The following is a 20,237-nucleotide window of genomic DNA, read 5'->3' as shown; positions in this document are numbered from 1 at the left end:
CTTGAGAAAGGTCCAGAGAAAGGATCCAGAGAAAGCATGAACTCCTTGCTGGACCCTAGTAAGGCAGGAGCTTGGAGGTAGGAATAATTAGAGACATGGCTGAAACTTTTCTGACCATACAAGAAGGAACATTGGAAGACCCAGTTCACCATGTCTCATTCCTCCTTTTGTCTCTGGTGGCCAGCATGACAAAGCAATCGTCAAGGTGTTTCCTCTTGCAGAACATACCTCTGCAGCCATTAGCCTGGGAAAAAGTCTGAATTTCCAGGAGGCAAGACAGCTGGCTCAGTGGGTGGCCGTACCAGCTATCCCTTGAGTCACGGTGTCCGGTGTCCACATGCCATGGAGTTGACAGTTCTGGTCCTTGGAGGGAGAATATTTTAATGGTAGACGCTCAAAAGGCTGGCACTTAACATTTTATGAAGTCATCTATTCTCAAGCCTGCTCTGTCTCTGGAGGAACTGGTAGATACGAAAAAGAAACTTTGCGTTTTGTATATCTATATCTATACATATACAGGCAGGGGTGATTTTTTTTTTTTTTAAATTTGATTTATATGCCGCCCTTCTCCGGAGATTCAGGGCGGCTTACAATGCGTTAAGCAATAGCCTTCATTCTTTTGTATATTTTATACAAAGTCAGCTTATTGCCCCCACAAACTGGATCCTCAATTTACCTACCTTAGAAAGGATGGAAGGCTGAGTCAACCTTGAGCCTTGGAGAGATTCTAACCAGCAGAAATTGCAGGCAGCTGTGTTAATAACAGGGTGCACTAAACCACTGTACTATCAAGGCTCTTGGTTCGGGCCAGTTTGCCTGAACTGGTAGTAAAAATTGCTATCGTTCGCCTGAACCGGTAGTAAAAAAATGCTTTAAAAGTACGACAATCAGCTGTCGCCCAGTTGATTGTTGTACTTTTTAAGCATTTAAAAAGGAACTTTTTAAATGGAACTTTTTTTAACTTTTTTTTTTTTGTTTAGCATTTCTTTACTACCTATTCGCCCAAACCGTAGTAAAAAAATGCTAAAAAAGTATTTTAAAAGTTCCAAAGATCAGCTGTGCGACAATCAGCTGTGCCGGGCAATGTCGGAACTTTTTTTTAAAAAAAATTAAAGCATTTTTTTACTACCAATCATGTTAAGGATATAGTTGTGAGATAACCAGGAACGGTTATGAAGCAGAGCGTAGAGTTTTGCGCACGGAAACGGTGCTGAGAGTAGTTGTGAATAAACTGCATACAAACTGGTTTCTAAAGTAGTTTACTTATAGAGCAAAGCAAATTCATAGTCTTTTACCAATCTAAGTCAGCCATGCATAATCAATCCACAGATAACAAAACTTCTTACCGGTTCGTAGAACAATACATGAATCATTCAGGAACAATATAAAAACAGTTCATAAAAGCAGTAATAAATAAAACCATGATCAAATTGACCATGTAAAAGGATCAAAGAGATCTGCAACATAGCAGCAGGTAACAATATGATGTAATGTCCACATACTATATCTTTTTCCTTGGTAACAGGATCACTTCGTTCAAGATCCAGCAGTGCTGCGGGAGCGAGCGGAGGCCAGGCGGGTGACCTTCCTCGCAAGGAAAGGGTAAGGATTCCCCCAAAGAACCCCCCCCCCCACTTTGTCCTGAGTTCCAGGCATCCAATCTAGGATTGCATATTGCCAAGATGGCTTGGTAGTCTGGGAGTAGCAGTTCCCGCCCAATTAGAGGGTACCAGATATTTAGAACATGGAATAATAGATCTGGAAGAGACCTTGGGGGGGTCTTCTAATCCAACCCCTTCTCAGGCAGGAGGCCCTGTGCCATTTCAGACAAATACCGTATTTTTTCGGAGTATAAAACGCTCTGGACTATAAGACGCACCTACCTTTTTTGGGGAGGAAAACAAGAAAAAAAAAAAATCTGCCTCTGCCTCCCAGCAATTTGCCTCCTTGCAGCAAACAGCGGAGGCCGGCAATAGGCAACGGCAATCTCTTTGCAGACTGAAACAGCTGATGGTCGGGAGGCCGATCCAACTGACAATCAGCTGCTTGTGCTAATCAGGCTGTGCTGAAGCTGAAACCCTCTTTTCACCCTCTTTTGGGGGGGAGGGGGGGAAGTGTGTCTTATACGCCAAAAGATAGGGTAGCCGTTCAGTCTCTTCTTAAAAGCCTCCAGTGATAGAGCACCCATAACTTCTGGAAGCTGGTTAATTGTTCGGGATTTTTTTTTAGTTCTAGCTTGCTTCTCTCCTTGATTAGTTTCCATCCGTTGTTTCTTCTCCTGCCTTCTGGTGCTATGGAGAATAGCTTGACCTCCCACTCTTTTGTGGCAGTCCCTCAAATATTGGAATACTGCTATCACGTCTCCCCTAGTCCTTCTTTCCATTAAACTAGACATACCCAGTTCGGTTTTCTCTCGCAGGCCAAAGCCGGATAACTCAGCAGCCGTGACTGGTGCTGCCAAGGGCCGCGGCCAAAGCCGAGAGACGGTACAGGAGCGACGGAAGAAAGAAGCCAGCAAGGGGGCGAGGGCAAACCACAACAGACGTGCGATGGCCGACCGGAAGCGCAATAAAGGCATGATCCCGTCTTGAAAAAAGTGACGCGCCAGGGAGGCGGGTTTTGGAATTGCTCTACCCCACCCCACCCCACCCCAACCAGGAGAGAAAAAGCACCTTGCCTTTTGTAAAGATGGTTTTCCTAGGGAAGCACAAATCCACACACGATTACCGACCTGCCAATAGGGTTGTGTCGAGCAGCTTGTGGAAATTGTGCGTTGTTGAGAAATGCAGTTTCTTTAAACCGCTCCTCCGGAAACTTTTGCCGTTTTTGAGTTGTCCTATTATGTTCCTCTGTCAGACCTGCCTCAGTCTGAGCTCCTGGGAAAGTGAAACCCTCGATTCCCATTTGATGGAAGTGGAAAAGCACTTAAAGAGATGCTGATTGCAGCAGTCAGACGTTCCCATGCGCCACTATAGAACCCTCTGGTTCCCCCCAACCCTTCCCCCACCCCCACCCCCACCCCCATAGTCCATATGTGTATAGCCAATCTGACATTGCCGAGATGTTTTGGGAAACGCTGAGATGTTTGGGTTGGTGAAATTCCACTCTCAGGGTAATCGGCCTTGAAGATCCCAGCGTGCCAACATAAATCAGATTCCAAACCGCTCTGCTCTTCTAACTGTCAATTCCCCCCCACCCTTCCAATTTCCCATCCTAAAGCTACACAGCTTCGTTGCCCATTTATTCCCCCGTCCCTTCCCCGATCGATGGCGGGACACCAGCAAGGCGCCAGTCCTGCTCAAAAGCCAGCTCACGTTTTCTTCCACTGTGGGTTTTTTTTTTTTTTCCCCAGCCGAGTTGAAACTTCCACCTCAACTCGATATTGCGCTGCAAAATGTTGGCTTCCGGCGGTCTAATTTGTAAGCCCCACGGCGAGGTGGGCAGCAAATAAAATACATTTCGGCATTGTGATCACACGAGTGGGATGGGGACCGTTTCCATTGGCTCAAACTGCTCCCGAACAAGGAAATCGCATTCAGTCCCCTTCTGCTGACATCTTGGCTTCAGTGGATTTTTTCCTGCAACCTAACAGAAGACCTGGGGGTCCAGGTTTTACACCTCAAAAGTTGTCTGTGTCAGGGTGGATTTGATTTAAATCGAGTTGATTTAAATCACAATTTAAATCATGATTTAAATCACTAGTAAAAAGGCTTGATTTAAATCAACTCGATTTAAATCATTTTTAAAGAGCAACTGTCATCTCTGCTACTCCTTTGACCCACTGTTGACTCACCGATAGTCCCAGTGTTGCAAAATATACAGCCTCATGCTACATAACTAAGCTCCATTTCATGCTGAATAAACTAAATTATTTATGTATCTTAAACAGAAAACTATCTTACCATAGATTTTTTACCCCAAAAGTTTTTTATTAAAATAAATTCGATAAAAATCAAAAAAATCCAATATAAATTTAAAAAAATCCGATTTAAATCAAAAAAATCTGATTTTTTTGATTTTTAAAAAAACATTGACTTTTATCCACCCTGGTCTGCGTGCAACTACTGATTTAGGGTTCTTAGTAACACCTAATAGGGCGGATCCTTCCTACTCTTCCACTCGAACTAATACAAATTTAGTTCAGCCTGTTAGCATCAAAGTACGAAGGTTGATAATCCTACCCGTATGCTAGCTTATTGAGAATGATCACAAATCTTAAATATCATCCCCCCCCTCCAGATTTAACAGATGGAAGGGACCTTATAGGTCATCTAGTCCAACCCCCCCGCTCAAGCAGAAGATCCTACACCATTTCTGACAGATGGCAGTCCAATCTCTTCTTGAAAGCCTCCAGTGATGAAGCTCTGGTGGCAACTTATGGGTTGATTGTTCTCATTGTCAGAAAAATTCTCCTTATTTCTAGGTTGAATCTCTCCTTGTTCAGTTTCCATCCATTATTCCTTGTCTGGCCTTCGGGTGCTTTGGAGAATAGCTTGACCCCCTCCTCTCTGTGGTAGCCCCTCAAATATTGGAACAACCCCCTTTCCCCCAGAACATGTGTATGTGCGCAGGCATGCATGCACGCACAGGGAATGTTACATATTAAAAGAAATAGAACAGCCTGTATCTCATGCAAGAGGACAGGCTAAGTCAACTCTGAATGTTTAATATAGAATCACAGGCTCCCAACCACATTTTCCATCGCTAAACAAGGCAGTGGTTGAGTTTTGCCCCATTCTACAACCTTTTTGCCAGTCGTTAAGCAAATCACTGCCGTTTGGAAGTGAACCATACGGCCATTAAGTGAATCTAGCTCCCCCACCACCAACTTTGCTTGTTGGAAGCCGGCTGGGAAGGTTACAAATTGTGATCACGGGATCCCAGGACCCTGCCAGTTGTCATAATATACATGCCAAGTTGCCAAAGCAGCTGTATTTTGATCGCGATTGTGGAGTTAAGTGTGAAAACTGGCCATAAGTTATTCCCTTCCCCCCCCCACCGTCGTAATTTGGGTCCCTAAACAGAATAGTTGTAAATTGAAGATCACCCGTGACATAAAGTGACCCTTGAAATGGGAAAGTCAAAATTTAATATGACAAGCTTTGTTATATCTAACGGGCGATTCCAACCCAAAGCTGCAAGCAAGATATATTTATTTATTTATTATTTATTTATTAGTTCAATTTATATGCCGCCCTTCTCCAAAGACTCAGGGCGGCTTACAACGCACTTATAGCAATAGCCTTCATTCTTTTGTATATACCTGTTTATTAGGGCTTTTGGCCCCCCTAAGTGGTGTTCTTTTTTATACAAAGTCAGCTTATTGCCCCCACAATCCGGGTCCTCATTTTACCTACCTCGGAAGGATGGAAGGCTGAGTCAACCTTGAGCCTGGTGAGATTTGAACTCGCACTAATTGCAGGCAGCTAAGTGCTACATAACAGCACTTAGTCCGCTGCACCACCAAGGCTTTTGGTGATATGATAACTTTTGCTGCATCTTGCGCTACAACTTCACTACTAGATGACTGGATTGAAAGAAAAAAACAAAACAAAACGACAATACCCACAACAAAGCATTTGCCAAACGCCCCCCCCCCCTCTCCGGGGCATTCCGCAACTTCCAAGTGACACAAGGTAGTCCAGAATATACTTGTCTCAGAGAGTGCATTTTATTAAGCTGTTTTTCAGCCAAAAGAAAAAAGTCATTTGAATCTCTTCATCGCTTGGGGAGTCGCGCACACCGGGCCATCGTGCAAGGATGAACATCTGCTGGACAAACAGCTGGCGGCAAACCAAAGGGCTATTGGGTGAAGATGGCGGAGGATCCAACCGGAATCCAGGGTTTTGCTGGCCGTGCCTCAGTCCTGCTTGATCTCGTATTTGTGCTTGATGTCTTTCCAGAGTCTCTGCAGAGACACAAACAAGCATGGAATTAAGATACTTGGGGAACGCTCGATCGCTATGAAACAAAACATCATTCCACAATCGCAGCCCACGCAGGACGCAGAATGGAATTCGCTAGCTTGTTACCTACCCCGCACCCTGCCTCCCCCAAAGTACTTAAGGTGCCTAAAAGAGGAAAGTACCGTATAAGATGCACCTACCTTTTTTGGTGAGGAAAAGAAAAAGAAATCTCCCTATCTCTGCCTCTGAGCAATTTTGCCTCATTGCAGCAAACAGCCTTCTTTACTTTCAGTTTCGTTTTCAGCACAGCTTGATTAGCACAAGGGGGAAAAAATCTGCTCCAGCAATTGCAGCAAGCAGCAGAGGCTGCTGCAAAACAACTGAGAGTTGGGAAGCCGATCCAATCAACTAGTGCTAATTAGGCTGTGCTGAAGCTGAAAAGAGCTGTTTCTTCTTGCTGCTTGCTGCAAGGAGGTAAACTGCTGGGAGGCAGAGGCCAAAGGGTGGGCGGGGCTACATTCGGTGTATAAGACACACCTAAATTTTCATCCCCTTTTAGGGGGGAAAAGGGTGCATCTTATACTCCGAAAAATACGGTACCTTCAAGGGTAAAAAGATTGTGAGTGTGTATACATATGGTGTACCTCCATTTCTGCGCATGTATAAATGTATGAATAGAATAACAGTTGGAAGGGACCTTGGAGGTCTTCTAGTCCAACCCCCTGCTCAGGCTTTTAGGAAACCCTATACCATTTCAGTGCACATATATTACATCACTGTGTATCTCTGTACATGGATGGGTGGGTGTATGAGAGCCAGTTAAACCACCTAAGAAACTAAGAGGCCATGAGTTCTAATTCTGCCTTAGGCACAAGGTCATCTTGGGTGACCTCCAGCCAAACGACTTTCTTTCAACCTTGGGAAGAAGACAACCGCAAAACAATTCTGAAATCTTGCCAAGAAAACTGCGGAGCCGTGGCCAAGCAATCTCCGACAAAGCTAAATATTTGTAGTTCAAGGTTGAAGTGACGAGTCCTTGGTAGTCTCTGAGATTGGTGGTTATCTTGGAGACATTTCATGATCCAGCTAGGGAACATCATCAGTGCTAGGAGAACTGTGGGGTCCTTGGTGCTCTCTGACCTTGGCGGTTTTCTTGCAGACGTTTCATGACCCAGCTAGGTAACATCATCAGCGTTCGGAGGAGGACTGTGGGGTCCTTGGTGCTCTCTGACCTTGGTGGTTTTCTTGCAGACGTTTCATGACCCAGCTAGGTAACATCATCAGCGTTCGGAGGAGGACTGTGGGGTCCTTGGTGCTCTCTGACCTTGGTGGTTTTCTTGCAGACGTTTCATGACCCAACTAGGGAACATCATCAGTGCTAAGAGGAGGACTGTGGGGTCCTTGGTGCTCTCTGACCTTGGCCGTTTTCTTGCAGACGTTTCATGACCCAGCTAGCTAACATCATCAGTGCTAGGAGGAGGAGAACTGTGGAGCTCCTGGTGCCCTCTGAGCTTGGCTGTTTTCTTGCAGACGTGATTCCCACCCACGCCCCGTTTCACCCCAAGACACCCAGCCTCCCCAGGCTTGCAATGCGGCTGCAGAAGACCAAGAGCCGAAAGCGCACACCTCTGGCAAGCCCAGAAAGGCAGGCCGCAGCGAAGCACCTGCTTTCCAAAAAAAAAAAAAAAAGTGCCTTGCCCTATACCTAGAAGCAGCGCGATAAGGCCGAAGCCTCGGCCTCGAGTGAAACGCCAGCCCGCCTGACCTTCAACTGACTCCGGCCGCCTTTCACGCAAGTCCCCGGCTGGGGCCTGCTCGCCCACGGGGGCCGACTTACCCCTTCATTGAGGCGGCAGAAAATCGCCTCCGTGGCCTGGTCGAAGCCCCGCTCGAAAATCACGGCGCCCACCACGACCGTGAAAACCAGCGTGGACGTGCGACGGAAGACGAACCGGTACAGCTGCTGCACCAACGCCATCTTGGACGCTTGAGGCTACCGCGCAGGCGCACTGCTGCCTTCGGTCCACGTGGGATGGGGAGAGGAGAAAAAAAAATGCGCCGCGCTGACTTCTGGGCTTTGAAGTCCGATGCCCCCTTCAGGCGCGCAGCTCTTCCGTTTAAGGGAAACCGAACTACGTTTCCCAAGATGCCCCGCCGTTCGTTAAAGCTTGAATGGCCGACCGCGGAGGCCTCTGGGATTTGAATGCTGAAACAGGCGGAGGGAGAAATCCTGGACCGCAGAGCGAGGAGGGTGAGTTAGTAGGGTCTGCTTGGACCCCGCTTTGCGGGTTATCCGGGGTCCTGGAGAGGTAGGGCAGGTACTACAGTTCCCATCATTAATAAAGGAGAATGTTTGTAAGCTCAGGGTTGAAATGAAGGGTCCTGGGGGCTCTCTGTAGCTTGGCTGTTTTCTTGCAGACGTCTCATGACCCAGCTAGCTAGCATCACCAGTGGTAAGAGGAGGAGGAGGACGGTGGGCTCCTGGGTGTTCTCTGAACTTGGCTGTTCTCTTGCAGACATTTCATGACCCAACTAGGGAACATCTCTGGGGGCTCTCTGAGCTTGGCTATTTTCTTTCAGACGTTTAGTGACCCAGGTAGATAACATCATCAGTGCTAGGAGGAGGAGAAGGAGGACTGTGGGGTCCTGGGGGCTCTCTGAGCTTGGCTATTTTCTTTCAGACGTTTAATGACCCAGGTAGATAACATCATCAGTGCTAGGAGGAGGAGAAGGAGGACTGTGGGGTCCTGGGGGCTCTCTGAGCTTGGCTGTTTTCTTTCAGACGTTTAATGACCCAGGTAGATAACATCATCAGTGCTAGGAGGAGGAGGAGGAGGACTGTGGGGTCCTTGGTGCTCTCTGAGCTTGGCTGTTTTCTTGCAGACGTCTCATGACCCAGCTAGCTAACATCATCAGTGCTAGGAGGAGGATTGTGGGGTCCTGGGGGCTCTCTGAGCTTGGTGGTTTTCTTGCAGACGTTTCATGACCCATGTAGATAACATCATCAGTGCTAGGAGGAGCAGGAGGACTCTGTGGTCCTGGGGGCTCTCTGAGCTTGGCTATTTTCTTTCAGACGTTTAATGACCCAGGTAGATAACATCATCAGTGCTAGGAGGAGGAGCAGGAGGACTCTGGGGTCCTGGGGGCTCTCTGAGCTTGGCTATTTTCTTTCAAATGTTTAATAACCCATGTAGATAACATCATCAGTGCTAGGAGGAGGAGAAGGAGGACTGTGGGGTCCTTGGTGCTCTCTGAGCTTGGTTGTTTTCGTGCAAACGTTTCATGACCCAGCTAGGGAACATCATCAGTGTTAGGAGGAGGAGGACTGTGGGGTCCTTGGTGCTCTCTGAGCTTGGCTGTTTTCTTGCAGACGTTTCATGACCCAGCTAGATAACATCATCAGTGCTAGAAGGGAGTGGGATTTGCGGGGAGGGGGGGAGGAGAAGGAGGTGGTTGTTTAGGAGGAGGTCATCCTGGCTGCTTTCTGAGCTTGGTGGTTTTCTTGCAGACGTTTTATTATCCAACTAGGTAGCATCATCAGTGCTAATAAGTGTTGTTTACTCTCACTTTACAATCTAGTGGCTTGCCTTGTCAGTGTTGGTGGGGACGGTCTTAGGGCTGTTTGCTTTTGGCTTCTTTGGCGGTTTCTTGTAGATGTCTTGTTTCCCTCTGATGCCTACGTAGAGATTCCAGACTAATTCTTCCTTTGACTACTCCCCGGGGACTCAGCTACTCTGGCCCAGGAGCAAACTATCGGTCTGAGAAGATTCCTGTGCTATAGGCATGAACAATAAAATAGCTCATTGAACTCTTCACCTACGGATCTGGTTGTTTGCACCCAATCCGTATTAGTGTTTTAGTTTTTTAGCTTTTAAATTGTCAATGGTTTTTTTTTTTTTTTTTAATTTGATTTATATGCCGCCCTTCTCCAAAGACTCAGGGCGGCTTACAATGTGCTCAGCAATAGCCTTCATCCTTTTATATATTTATACAAAGTCAGCTTATTGCCCCCACAAACTGGGTCCTCATTTCACCTACCTTAGAAAGGATGGAAGGCTGAGTCAACCTTGAGCCTTGGCGAGATTCGAACCCTGCAGTAATTGCAGGCAGCTGGTCTTAATAAGCTTAATAACAGGGTGCCTTAAACCCCTGTAGTACCAAGGCTCTTAAGGTTTTAAAGGTTTAAAACCAAGGTTTTAATTCGAATTGTTTTAAATTTGGGCCAAAGTTATGTAATTCTTTTCATAATTTTAAATTTTGTATTGGTATGTGTTTTAGTTCTGGCTGTGCACCGCCCTGAGTCCAAGGGCGGTATACGAATTGAATAAAATTAATTAATTAATTAATTCCTGCAAGTCCCACTTCGATGCAGTGATTAAATTAGAAGCAACGTCAGGCCTGAACGTACGTTCTGTGCTGCACCGAAATGCGCCATTTTATTTATTTACCCATGAAATTGAAAGCTAGGCTGCTGTAACACACACAATAAATTCTCCGTACAATTAGAACAATGATGGTAGTACAAATCTATCCGTTGTACTTACGTTTTTTTTTTTTGGGCATCTAGCTAACCTACGCAGAAATGCTCAGTGAAAGCAAAACAGGGCTTCCTTTCAGAGGAATTCGATGTTAAAATGCCATCCTGACGACGAGCTGCGACTTCTGGTTTTTGCCTGCAGGAAGTTCCAGATTCAATTTTCAGCCCTGCAGGTGGTTAGGAAAAAACTCTTCCCGACAAACCGCAGGCGTCGCAGTCAAGAGCAGCGTTCCTACATGTCAAAATCCCGAACTTGCCACTTACGACGAAGCCCAAGCAAATTGGGACACGATCGCACTTCGTGTTACCTAGTGATTTCCGAGCCAAAGGCAGCCAAAGCTGATTGTGTGTATCTGTGTGGACTTTTTAAAAAAAACAACATTTCTTATCAGAATTTTAAGGGACACGGTGGCTCAGTGGCTAAGACGCTGAGCTTGTCGATCAGAAAGGTCGGCAGTTCAGTGGTTCGAATCCCTTGTGCCGCGTAACGGGGTGAGCTCCCGTGACTTGTCCCAGCTTCTGCCAACCTAGCCGTTCGAAAGCAGGTAAAAAAATGCAAGTAGAAAAATAGGGACCACCTTTGGTGGGAAGGGAACAGCGTTCTGTGCGCCTTTGGCGTTGAGTCATGCCGGCCATATGACCACGGAGACGTCTTCGGACAGCGCTGGCTCTTCGGCTTTGAAACGGAGATGAGCACCGCCCCCTAGAGTCAGGAACGATTAGCACAAATGTGCGAGGGGAACCTGTACCTTTACCTTATCAGAATTTTACAATAAAAGTGTACAAGGAGGAAGTGGTTAGAGTGCAGTACTGCAGGCTACTTCTGCTGCCTGCCGGCTGCTGGCAGTTTGGCAGTTCAAATCTGACCAGGCTCAAGGTTGACTCAGCCTTCCGTCCTTCCGAGGTGGGTAAAATGAGGATCTAGATTGTTGGGGGCAAATATGCTGACTCTGTAAACCGCTTAGAGAAGGCTGTAAAGCACTATGAAGCGGTATGTAAGTCTTAAGTGCTTATTGCTTTGCCCTTCCTTCCTTCCTTCCTTCCTTCCTTCCTTCCTTCCTTCCTTCCTTCCTTCCTCCCTCCCTCCCTCCCTCCCTCCCTCCCTCCCTCCCTCCCTTCTGTGGTGGAACAGTGGTTAGAATGCAGGATTGCAGGCTAATTCTGCCCACTGCCAAGAGTTCGATGCTGACCGGCTCAAAGTTGAGTCAGCCTTCCGTCCTTCCGAGGTGGGTAAAATGAGGACCCAGATTGTTGGGGACAACAGGGTGAGTCTGTAAACCGCTTAGAGAGGGGCTATAAAACACTGTGAAGCGGTGTGTAAGTCTAAGTGCTTATTGCTTTGCCCTTCCTTCCTTCCTTCCTTCCTTCCTTCCTTCCTTCCTTCCTTCCTTCCTTCCTCCCTCCCTCCCTCCCTCCCTCCCTCCCTCCCTCCCTCCCTCCCTCCCTTCTGTGGTGGAACAGTGGTTAGAATGCAGGATTGCAGGCTAATTCTGCCCGCTGTCAAAGTTCGATCCTGACCCGCTCAAAGTTGACTCATCCTTCCGTCCTTCCGAGGTTGGTAAAATGAGGACCCAGATTGTTGGGGACAATAGGCTGAGTCTGTAAACCGCTTAGAGAAGGGCTATAAAACACTGTGGAGCGGTATATTAGTTAATTTATTTTTAATTTAATTTAATTTATATTTATTAGTTAATTTGGTTTAAAATGGGATTTTGTTGTACATGTTTTTAACTTGTGTTCGCCGCCCTGAGTCCTTCTGGAGAAGGGCAGCATATAAATACATGAAATAAACAAATAAATAAATATATAAGTGCTATTGCTATTGCTATTAGCAGATTCAGAATGGGGAAGAGGTACTTTTGCGATTACTGCGACCGGACTTTCCAGGACAATCTTCACAACAGGAAAAAACACTTGAACGGGGTGCAACATTTAAGAGCCAAGAAAGTCTGGTACGATCTCTTTCGAGGTAAGAAAACCGAACAGCTTCTCTGGTGTTTTGGCGGTACAGGGAGAGCTGCAGGGGTTCAAGGAGAGCTGTTGGTGGGGGGGGGGTTTCCAGATGTTTCTTCTGCCCTGTCTCTCCGTATGCACATCTGGTTCGGAAAATTTTGTCAGTAGGACCGGGGCTTGGTGGGGTGGGATAGCCACGGATCTTTCTCCTGCAACTGGGAAACACAGTGTGTACCCCTTCCCGTAAAAATCTTGGATGTATATGCCCAAAGGCAAGAAAATATTGGACGGAAATATACACATGGCTGGAAAAAATGATAAAACAACATATAGACTTGAAACCAGAGATATTTTTGCTGGGCATGCTACTAGAAAAATTTGATAAAAAGACTGCATATTTGATCCTGCATATACAAACTGCAACCAAAATTGTATTTGTGCAACAATGGGAAAATGATGAGATTCCGTCTGAGGGGAATGTAATTAAGAAAATATTAGATTGTGCAGAAATGGATAGATTAACACTTGCTATTGAGGATAAAGAAGCCACTGAATGTTTTTTGATACGGGACGTATTCTATCAATGGCTAGATAACAGAAACAGAAGTTAGAAAGGAGGAGATATAAATGGAGGAAATGGGATAGAGGAGAGTTGTTAAAGATGAGGAGATTAAATGTTAAGTATTAATGTTATTGTATATTGTTATATTATTAATATGATAGTGATGACTTATCACAACAAAAGATATATAAATGTGACTATTTAAACATAATTGTACCCAGAACACACACTGTTTGATGAAAATTTTATTTTATATAAAAATAAAACAAATAAAACTTGGAAAAAAAAATCTTGGATGTACCGGTACAGAGAGTCCTTAACTTGCAACCATCCGTTTAGTGACCGTTCAAAAGTTACAACAGCACTGAGAAAAATGACTTTGGATCGTTTTTCACACCGTTGCAGCATCCCCGATCAAAATTTGGACGCTCGCAAACTGACTCATATTTATGACCGTTTGCAGCATCCCAGAGTCACGCGGTCCCGTTTTGTGACCTTATTGTCAAGCCAAGTTGACAGGGGAGCCAGATTCACTTAACAACCGTGTGACTTAACCGCCGCAGCGATTTCGCTGAACGACTCTGGCAAGAAAGGTCGTAAAACGGGGCAGGGCTCAACGACGGTCTTGCTTAGCAGCGGAGATTTTGGGTTGGAGGGTTGTAAGTCGAGGAGCTACCCGTAGCCTTTAACTTACAACTGCGTGTAACCCCACCTGCTTTTACGCCCGGAAAGAGAGTCTGTTGTGGAATCACAGCTGTTCTCTTGACATTTTTTTTTTAATATAAGCCAACTCTTCCCCCTCCGCCTCCTCCTCCTGTTTGTGATTTTTTTTTTTCTTTACAGATGCTGCAACCATCTTACAGGAGGAACAGACAAAGAAACCCTGTCGGAAATTTTTGCAAACAGGTATGCTGAAGAGGGGACGCAGTGGCTCAGTGGTATGCGATGGCCCCGTAGGCCCGTTTTTCTCTCTCACCTTGCTCCAGAGTCTGGGGAGGGCTAAAACAGCCTTCCCCACCTCCCCAGAGGCCCTCTGGAGACCATAAATGGCCCATTTGCCAACTTCTGGTGGGAAGAATGAAATAAAGAGCCACCATCAGTGAGCTGTTGGACAGCATTACTTGGTCTGTTGTGTGGATGTTTGGGAGGTTTAGGGGTGGGGAATTTGTGGTGGGTGGGAGTGTGTTTGGGGATTGTTATGTGTGTTGGCCTTGGTCTCTGGGTGTTAAGTGAATTTCGTTGTATACTGTGTATACACGTACAATGACAATAAAATTATTATTATTACTATAGCGTCGTTTTGAGGGTAGAAATTGAAATTTATGTCGAGGATTGGTTGCCACGTGTACTAAAACATATTTGAAAAACCTCCCCAAGTATTTCTGAAAACGAATGAAATTGCCAATTTGCAACTTGGTGGAAATGGACCTAAAAAAATCATTTCGTCATCTTGTTTTTATAATGCACGTGGTCCTCGGGGTTATGACCGCTCATTCAGTGACCACTTGGAAGTTAACGACGGGGCTGAAGGAAGGCGCTTACCAGCCCTTCAAGTTCGATAAGATTATTTTTTTTCCATAAGCGATTTGGGGTTGATGGAGGCAAAAGGTTGAGAAGGACTTCATGCTTAATTGCTTGCCTTGATCCCTTCCTTGTAGGCCACTGCGATTTTGGCTCCAACTGTAGATTTTCTCACATGACGGGGGTGGATCTCGAGAAGCTGAACATGCAGGTACAAGGTAAGAGAAGGTGAAGTGAGAAACAGTCCAGAGAATAACAGAGTCGGAAGGGACCTTGGAGGTCTTCTAGTCCAACCCCCTGCTTAGGCAGGAAACCCCACACCACTTCAGACAAATGGTAATCCAACATCTTCTTAAAAACTTCCAGTGTTGGAGCATTCACAACTTCTGGAGGCAAGTCGTTCCACTGGTTAATTGTTCTAACTGTCAGGAAATTCCTCCTTAGTTCTAAATTGCTTCTCTCCTGGATTAGTTTCCACCCGTTGCTTCTTGTCCTGCCTTCAGGTGCTTTGGAGAATAGCTTGACTGCCTCTTCTTTGGGGCAGCCCCTGAGATATTGGAAGACTGCTATCATGTCTCCCCTAGTCCTCCTTTTCATCAAACTAGACATACCCAGTTCCTGCAACTGTTCTTCATACATTTTAGCCTCCAGTCCCCTCATCCTCTTCGTTGCTCTTCTCTGCACTCTTTCTAGAGTCTCCGCATCTTTTTTATATGGTGCTGATGGAAACTGATTGCTGCATTCCAAGTGAAAGTTTTGATTTTAAAGCGGTCAATTTTGATAAAAACACTTGTTTATATTTTTAATCCAGTGCAATGTTAACCGTTCCCCACCATCTCCACAGTAGTTGAATCGGAGCCTACCTTTAAACGGTGAATATTTTTGCACGGCGTGTTAAAATATCTTGAAAACGAACCCACTCGCTTAATATCAGAAATCATCGGCAAGGAGCTTTGCTTTAAATCACGTCCCATCTTTAGATCCCTAACGGTTTTAATCTGGATTGACTGTTTCTTATCTGTGCTCTTCAAACCTCGTTTAGTTTTTTTTTTTTAAGCAGCTAAGCTTCCTTCTTCCCCTCCTTCGTTTCCCATCGCTTTTATTTCTGCTCTGGGCCAGGAAGGTGGCTTCGATGGCTTGATTTTACTGCCTGCTGCTACAATTTATAGGCTGCGTGATTTCCCCCGCTTCCACACCCCCCCCCCCACCTGATTGATGGTTGCATTTTAATTTTTATGGCTCTGGGTTGCAGGCTGCCCAGGGAACAGTGTATTACGTTGCTAGGACAGAAATCGATAAAACTGTGGCAGTCATTAAAATAGAGACAACGTAGGTATCCTTCCCTACCCCATCAGGGAGCATATAGAATTTCTCCCAAGAAAAATATGGGGAAAAGGTTACTTCCCTATCAAGCTGCACCCCCGTAGCATTTCGTTTCATTTCATTCTTTTATTTTACTTTACTTTATTTTATTTTGTTTTATTTATTTTACTTTATTATTTTATTACTTTATTATTTTATTACTTTATTATTTTACTTTATTATTATTTTATTTTACTTTATTTTATTTTATTATTTTATTTTATTTTATTCTATTTTATTTTATTTTATTTTATTTATTTTGTTTTATTTATTTTACTTTATTATTTTATTACTTTATTATTTTACTTTATTATAATTTTATTTTACTTTATTTTATTATTTTATTATTTTATTTTATTCTATTTTATTTTATTTTACTTTATTTTATTTTGTTTTGTTTTATTTATTTTACTTTATTATTTTATTACTTTATTATTTTACTTTATTATTTTATTTTACTTTATTATTTTATTTTATTTTACTTTATTTTATTTTGTTTTGTTTATTTTACTTTATTATTTTATTACTTTATTATTTTACTTTATTATAATTTTATTTTACTTTATTTTATTATTTTATTTTATTCTATTTTATTTTATTTTACTTTATTTTGTTTTATTTTGTTTTATTTATTTTACTTTATTATTTTATTACTTTATTATTTTACCTTATTATTATTTTATTTTACTTTATTATTTTATTTTATTTTACTTTATTTTGTTTTGTTTTATTTATTTTACTTTATTATTTTATTACTTTATTATTTTACTTTATTATAATTTTATTTTACTTTATTTTATTATTTTATTTTATTCTATTTTATTTTATTTTACTTTATTTTATTTTATTTTGTTTTATTTATTTTACTTTATTATTTTATTACTTTATTATTTTACTTTATTATTATTTTATTTTACTTTATTATTTTACTTTATTATAATTTTATTTTACTTTATTTTATTATTTTATTTTATTTTATTTTACTTTTTTATTTTATTTTCGATTGACAAGCTCAGCGTCTTAGCCACTGAGCCACGGCGTCCCTTTCTTATATGGGATAGCTATTTCAGCTATCTCGCCTCTGCCTGGCTAGCTGCTAGCTCCTCCATAAAAGCTCACAGAGCTCTGGCACGCTAGCGATCTCCCGGCGCCTGGCTCTCTTATTATTCAACGGGCAAGAAGATGAATTGGCTGCCACTGTCAAACCGGCACAATCCGTCACTCGGCTTGAACGGCGGTGTTAATTTCACACCCTGTCGGGAAATGTTTACCATTTTCAACATCCAGGCCTGGCTGGGCTCGGACAGGTGGCTGGAATATTGGGCAGCCGGGCAGACTTCGGCAGGTCAGAGAAGGAGGGGGCGAAGTAGGGAGGGACACGGACACACACACCACCGAGACCGGGCAGAGAAGCCGAACTTCGGTAGGTGGAAAAGGGAGAGGCTGTCGGTCTAGTGGTTAAGGCACCAGGCTAGAAAGCAGGAAATGGTGAGTTTTAGTCCCACTTTCGGCATGAAAACAGACTGGGTGACTTTGAGCCAATCACCAGGAGACGGTGAGTTCTAGTCCTGCCTTAGGCATAAAAACAGACTTTGGGCTATTCTATTCTATTCTATTCTATCCTATTTTCTATTTTCTATTCTATTCTATTCATTTTCTATATTTTATTCTATTCTATTCTATTCCTATTCTATTCTACTCTATTTTCTATTTTCTATTTTCTATTTCCTTTTTTCTATTTTCTATTCTCCTATTCTATTCTATTCTACTCTACTCTACTCTACTCTACTCTATTCTACTCTCCTTCCTTCTTTCCTTATTCCACTCCATTCCATTCTACTCCACTCTAATTCTCTTCTCTTCTCTTCTCTTCTCTTCTCTTCTATTTTCTCTTCTATATTCTATATTCTATATTCTATTCTATTCTATTCATTTTCTATATTTTATTCTATTCTATTCTATTCCTATTCTATTCTACTCTATTTTCTATTTTCTATTTCCTTTTTTCTATTTTCTATTCTCCTATTCTATTCTATTCTACTCTACTCTACTCTACTCTACTCTACTCTACTCTACTCTACTCTACTCTACTCTACTCTACTCTACTCTATTCTACTCTCCTTCCTTCTTTCCTTATTCCACTCCATTCCATTCTACTCCACTCTAATTCTCTTCTCTTCTCTTCTCTTCTCTTCTCTTCTCTTCTCTTCTCTTCTCTTCTCTTCTATTTTCTCTTCTATATTCTATATTCTATATTCTATTCTATTCTATTCTATTCATTTTCTATATTTTATTCTATTCTATTCTATTCCTATTCTATTCTACTCTATATAACCTAATCTAATCTTCTCCCCTTACCCTCCAAACAGAGGAGAGGAGAGCGAAAGAGCAGCAGCAGGATGGCACGGTGCTCCCGATGGGCACCATCGAAGAATGGTTGGAGAAACACGCCAAGCGGCTACGGGCAGCTCAGAGAGACAGGTATGTGTTCTCCGCCATCAGCAAGGGAAGCTGAAAGTTGTCCGGCCTTTTGAGGTATCCCAGCTCCACAAAACGGATACTGCAAGAAATTTCGGAACTCGGCTTTATTGTTGGAGGGTATACAGGTAGTCCTTGACTTACAACTGTACATTTAGCGACCGTTCAAAGTTACAACAGAACTGGAAAAAAAGGGACTTTACAACCTTTTTCCCAGTTATAACCTTTGCAGCAGCCCCATAATCATCATCTTCTTTTAACGACACCATAATACCTTGTGGGGTGGAGTCTGGGCAACCGAATGGAGCTGAGTTTTTACTGGCCGGATGCCCTTCCTGTTGCCAGAGTGGAGTTTTGTTCAGCAGAAATATTCTCCTCGTGCCCAGAGAGAGAAATATCTGCCTCTACCTAGGATCGAACTCACAGCCTCCTGATCGTGAGGTGAGCTCTAGGCCACCGCACTACTCACAGCCCCCATAATCATACGATCAAAATTCAGACACTCGACAACCGCTTCGTATTTATGACGGTTGCAGTGTCCCCGGGGTCATGGGATCACTTTTGGGGACCTTCTGACGAGCAGATTCACTTAACAAGAAGGTTACTAACCGAACAACTGCAATGATTCACTTAACAACAGTGGCAAGAACGGTGGTAAAATGGGACAGGACTCACTTAGCAACCGTTTTGCTCAGTAACAGAAATTTTGCGTAAAGAGTGGCATTGCGAAAACATTTCTTTTCCTAAATCAGATTTTTGTTTTTCCCTTTCCTCCTAGTCCTCTTTCTGAAGAAGAATTGGTTTTCCAATATCCGCCAGGTTGGCCGCCGGTCCAGGAACTGCCACCCTCCCTGAGAGCGCCCCCTCCTGGCGGATGGATGATCCCCCCGGGTCTCCATTGGGGCTGAGAGTGGTGGGAGATGAAACGATTCAGGCTGCAGATTCTCGGCGTGCAAAGCAAGAGAATTTAGCTGAAGACGTTTCCAGAAATTCCTGCACCGCCGGCTGATTTAGAATTTGCAGGAAGGATACCGAGACCGAAGCGCATTCAAGGACCGAACAAACCGAATAAATTTATTTAAATGGTCTCCGTTAATTACTCCAAGCGCCAGCGGGCTTCCCTCGATCTGCGGTGCTGAGCCCGGCGTAGCAAGGACAGTCTCCGAAATTCAAATTACTATATTTTTTCAGACTATAAGACGCACCCAGATTTAGAAGAGGAAAACAACGACAAAAAGTGTTTGGCCTCCACGCGTCCCATTTTCGGGCCTTTTTTTGGGCCCGTTTTTTGAGGCTTTTTTCGGCCCGTTTCTGAGGCGTTTTTCGCCCTGTTTTTTTTCCGAAAAAGTGGGCCGAAAAAAGCCTCAAAAACGGGCCCAAAAAAAGGGCGGAGCTTCAGCAGTATTCGGTCTATAAGACGCACCGACATTTTCACCCCGTTTTGGGAGACAAAAAAGTACATCTTACAGTCCCAAAAATACGGTATAAAGAAGTTGCTTTTGATGGGCAGGTTTTACTGCGCTGCAATTTCTCTGTTCCATGACCCCCATCCGCAGGAGTTGCTCAATTTAAGCATCAGCAAAGGAAAGCTACATATTAATGAGGATTAATTCTTTTAACAGGCACCGGGGCACCTCCTAAGGACCAAAGAATACATATAGTAAATTCTTGTTATTGCTAGGTATGGGCTATAAAATTACCGCGAGCCGCGAATCGACAAATACTGAACTGTCACTCCTAGGAAAATATACGGCTTGCTTTCTACGAATCTCCACTCACAATATTTTCCATCAAAAATGACCAACCCACAACCTTATTTTAATTGTGTTTCTGTTTAAAGATATTCCATTTAATGTGTGTGCGTGCGTACATATTTCTTGTTAATAAAGTCCTGAGGAAAAAAAAGTTTAAATCGTGA

The 20,237-nt window shown here is 43.6% G+C and overlaps 3 protein-coding genes across 19 annotated transcripts in view; 2 read left to right on the top strand and 1 right to left on the bottom strand.

The window, feature by feature from the left end:
• Positions 1–2,814, top strand: part of ASCC2 (activating signal cointegrator 1 complex subunit 2) — a 26,994-nt gene extending 24,180 nt beyond the window's left edge. For all 5 annotated transcript variants that reach the window (XM_034426135.3, XM_087880484.1, XM_034426136.3 and 2 more), the window contains exons 18-19: positions 1,526–1,602; positions 2,420–2,814. In XM_034426135.3, coding sequence (XP_034282026.3) covers positions 1,526–1,602; positions 2,420–2,591 — 249 coding nt within the window. In that variant the 3' untranslated portion in view covers positions 2,592–2,814. The remainder of the gene's footprint in view (positions 1–1,525; positions 1,603–2,419) is intronic.
• Positions 1–20,237, top strand: part of ZMAT5 (zinc finger matrin-type 5) — a 22,167-nt gene extending 1,930 nt beyond the window's left edge. The window contains exons 1-7 of one of the 13 annotated variants that reach the window (XM_060685144.2): positions 7,972–8,157; positions 10,474–10,988; positions 12,279–12,412; positions 13,802–13,864; positions 14,617–14,697; positions 18,211–18,322; positions 19,098–20,234. In XM_060685144.2, coding sequence (XP_060541127.2) covers positions 12,286–12,412; positions 13,802–13,864; positions 14,617–14,697; positions 18,211–18,322; positions 19,098–19,227 — 513 coding nt within the window. In that variant the 5' untranslated portion in view covers positions 7,972–8,157; positions 10,474–10,988; positions 12,279–12,285 and the 3' untranslated portion in view covers positions 19,228–20,234. Of the gene's footprint in view, positions 1–7,971; positions 8,158–10,473; positions 11,348–11,986; positions 11,998–12,275; positions 12,413–13,801; positions 13,865–14,616; positions 14,698–18,210; positions 18,323–19,097 lie in introns of those variants that run through there. The other 12 variants (XM_060685143.2, XM_087880492.1, XM_034426146.3 and 9 more) reach the window with 12 other exon arrangements.
• UQCR10 (ubiquinol-cytochrome c reductase, complex III subunit X) lies at positions 5,650–7,922 on the bottom strand. Its single transcript, XM_034426155.3, has 2 exons — positions 7,744–7,922; positions 5,650–5,908 (listed from the first exon to the last, which is right to left on the bottom strand). Exons 1-2 carry the CDS (start codon positions 7,882–7,884, stop codon positions 5,861–5,863), a joined length of 189 nt encoding a protein of 62 aa, XP_034282046.1. The 5' UTR covers positions 7,885–7,922; the 3' UTR covers positions 5,650–5,860.

Source organism: Pantherophis guttatus, chromosome 17 (assembly GCF_059756535.1).
Source record: "Pantherophis guttatus breed Tessera chromosome 17, ASM5975653v1, whole genome shotgun sequence".
NCBI lineage: Eukaryota > Metazoa > Chordata > Lepidosauria > Squamata > Colubridae > Pantherophis > Pantherophis guttatus.
The sequence above is the reverse complement of the archived record's forward strand: the minus strand, read 5'-3'. Positions and strand labels throughout refer to the sequence as shown.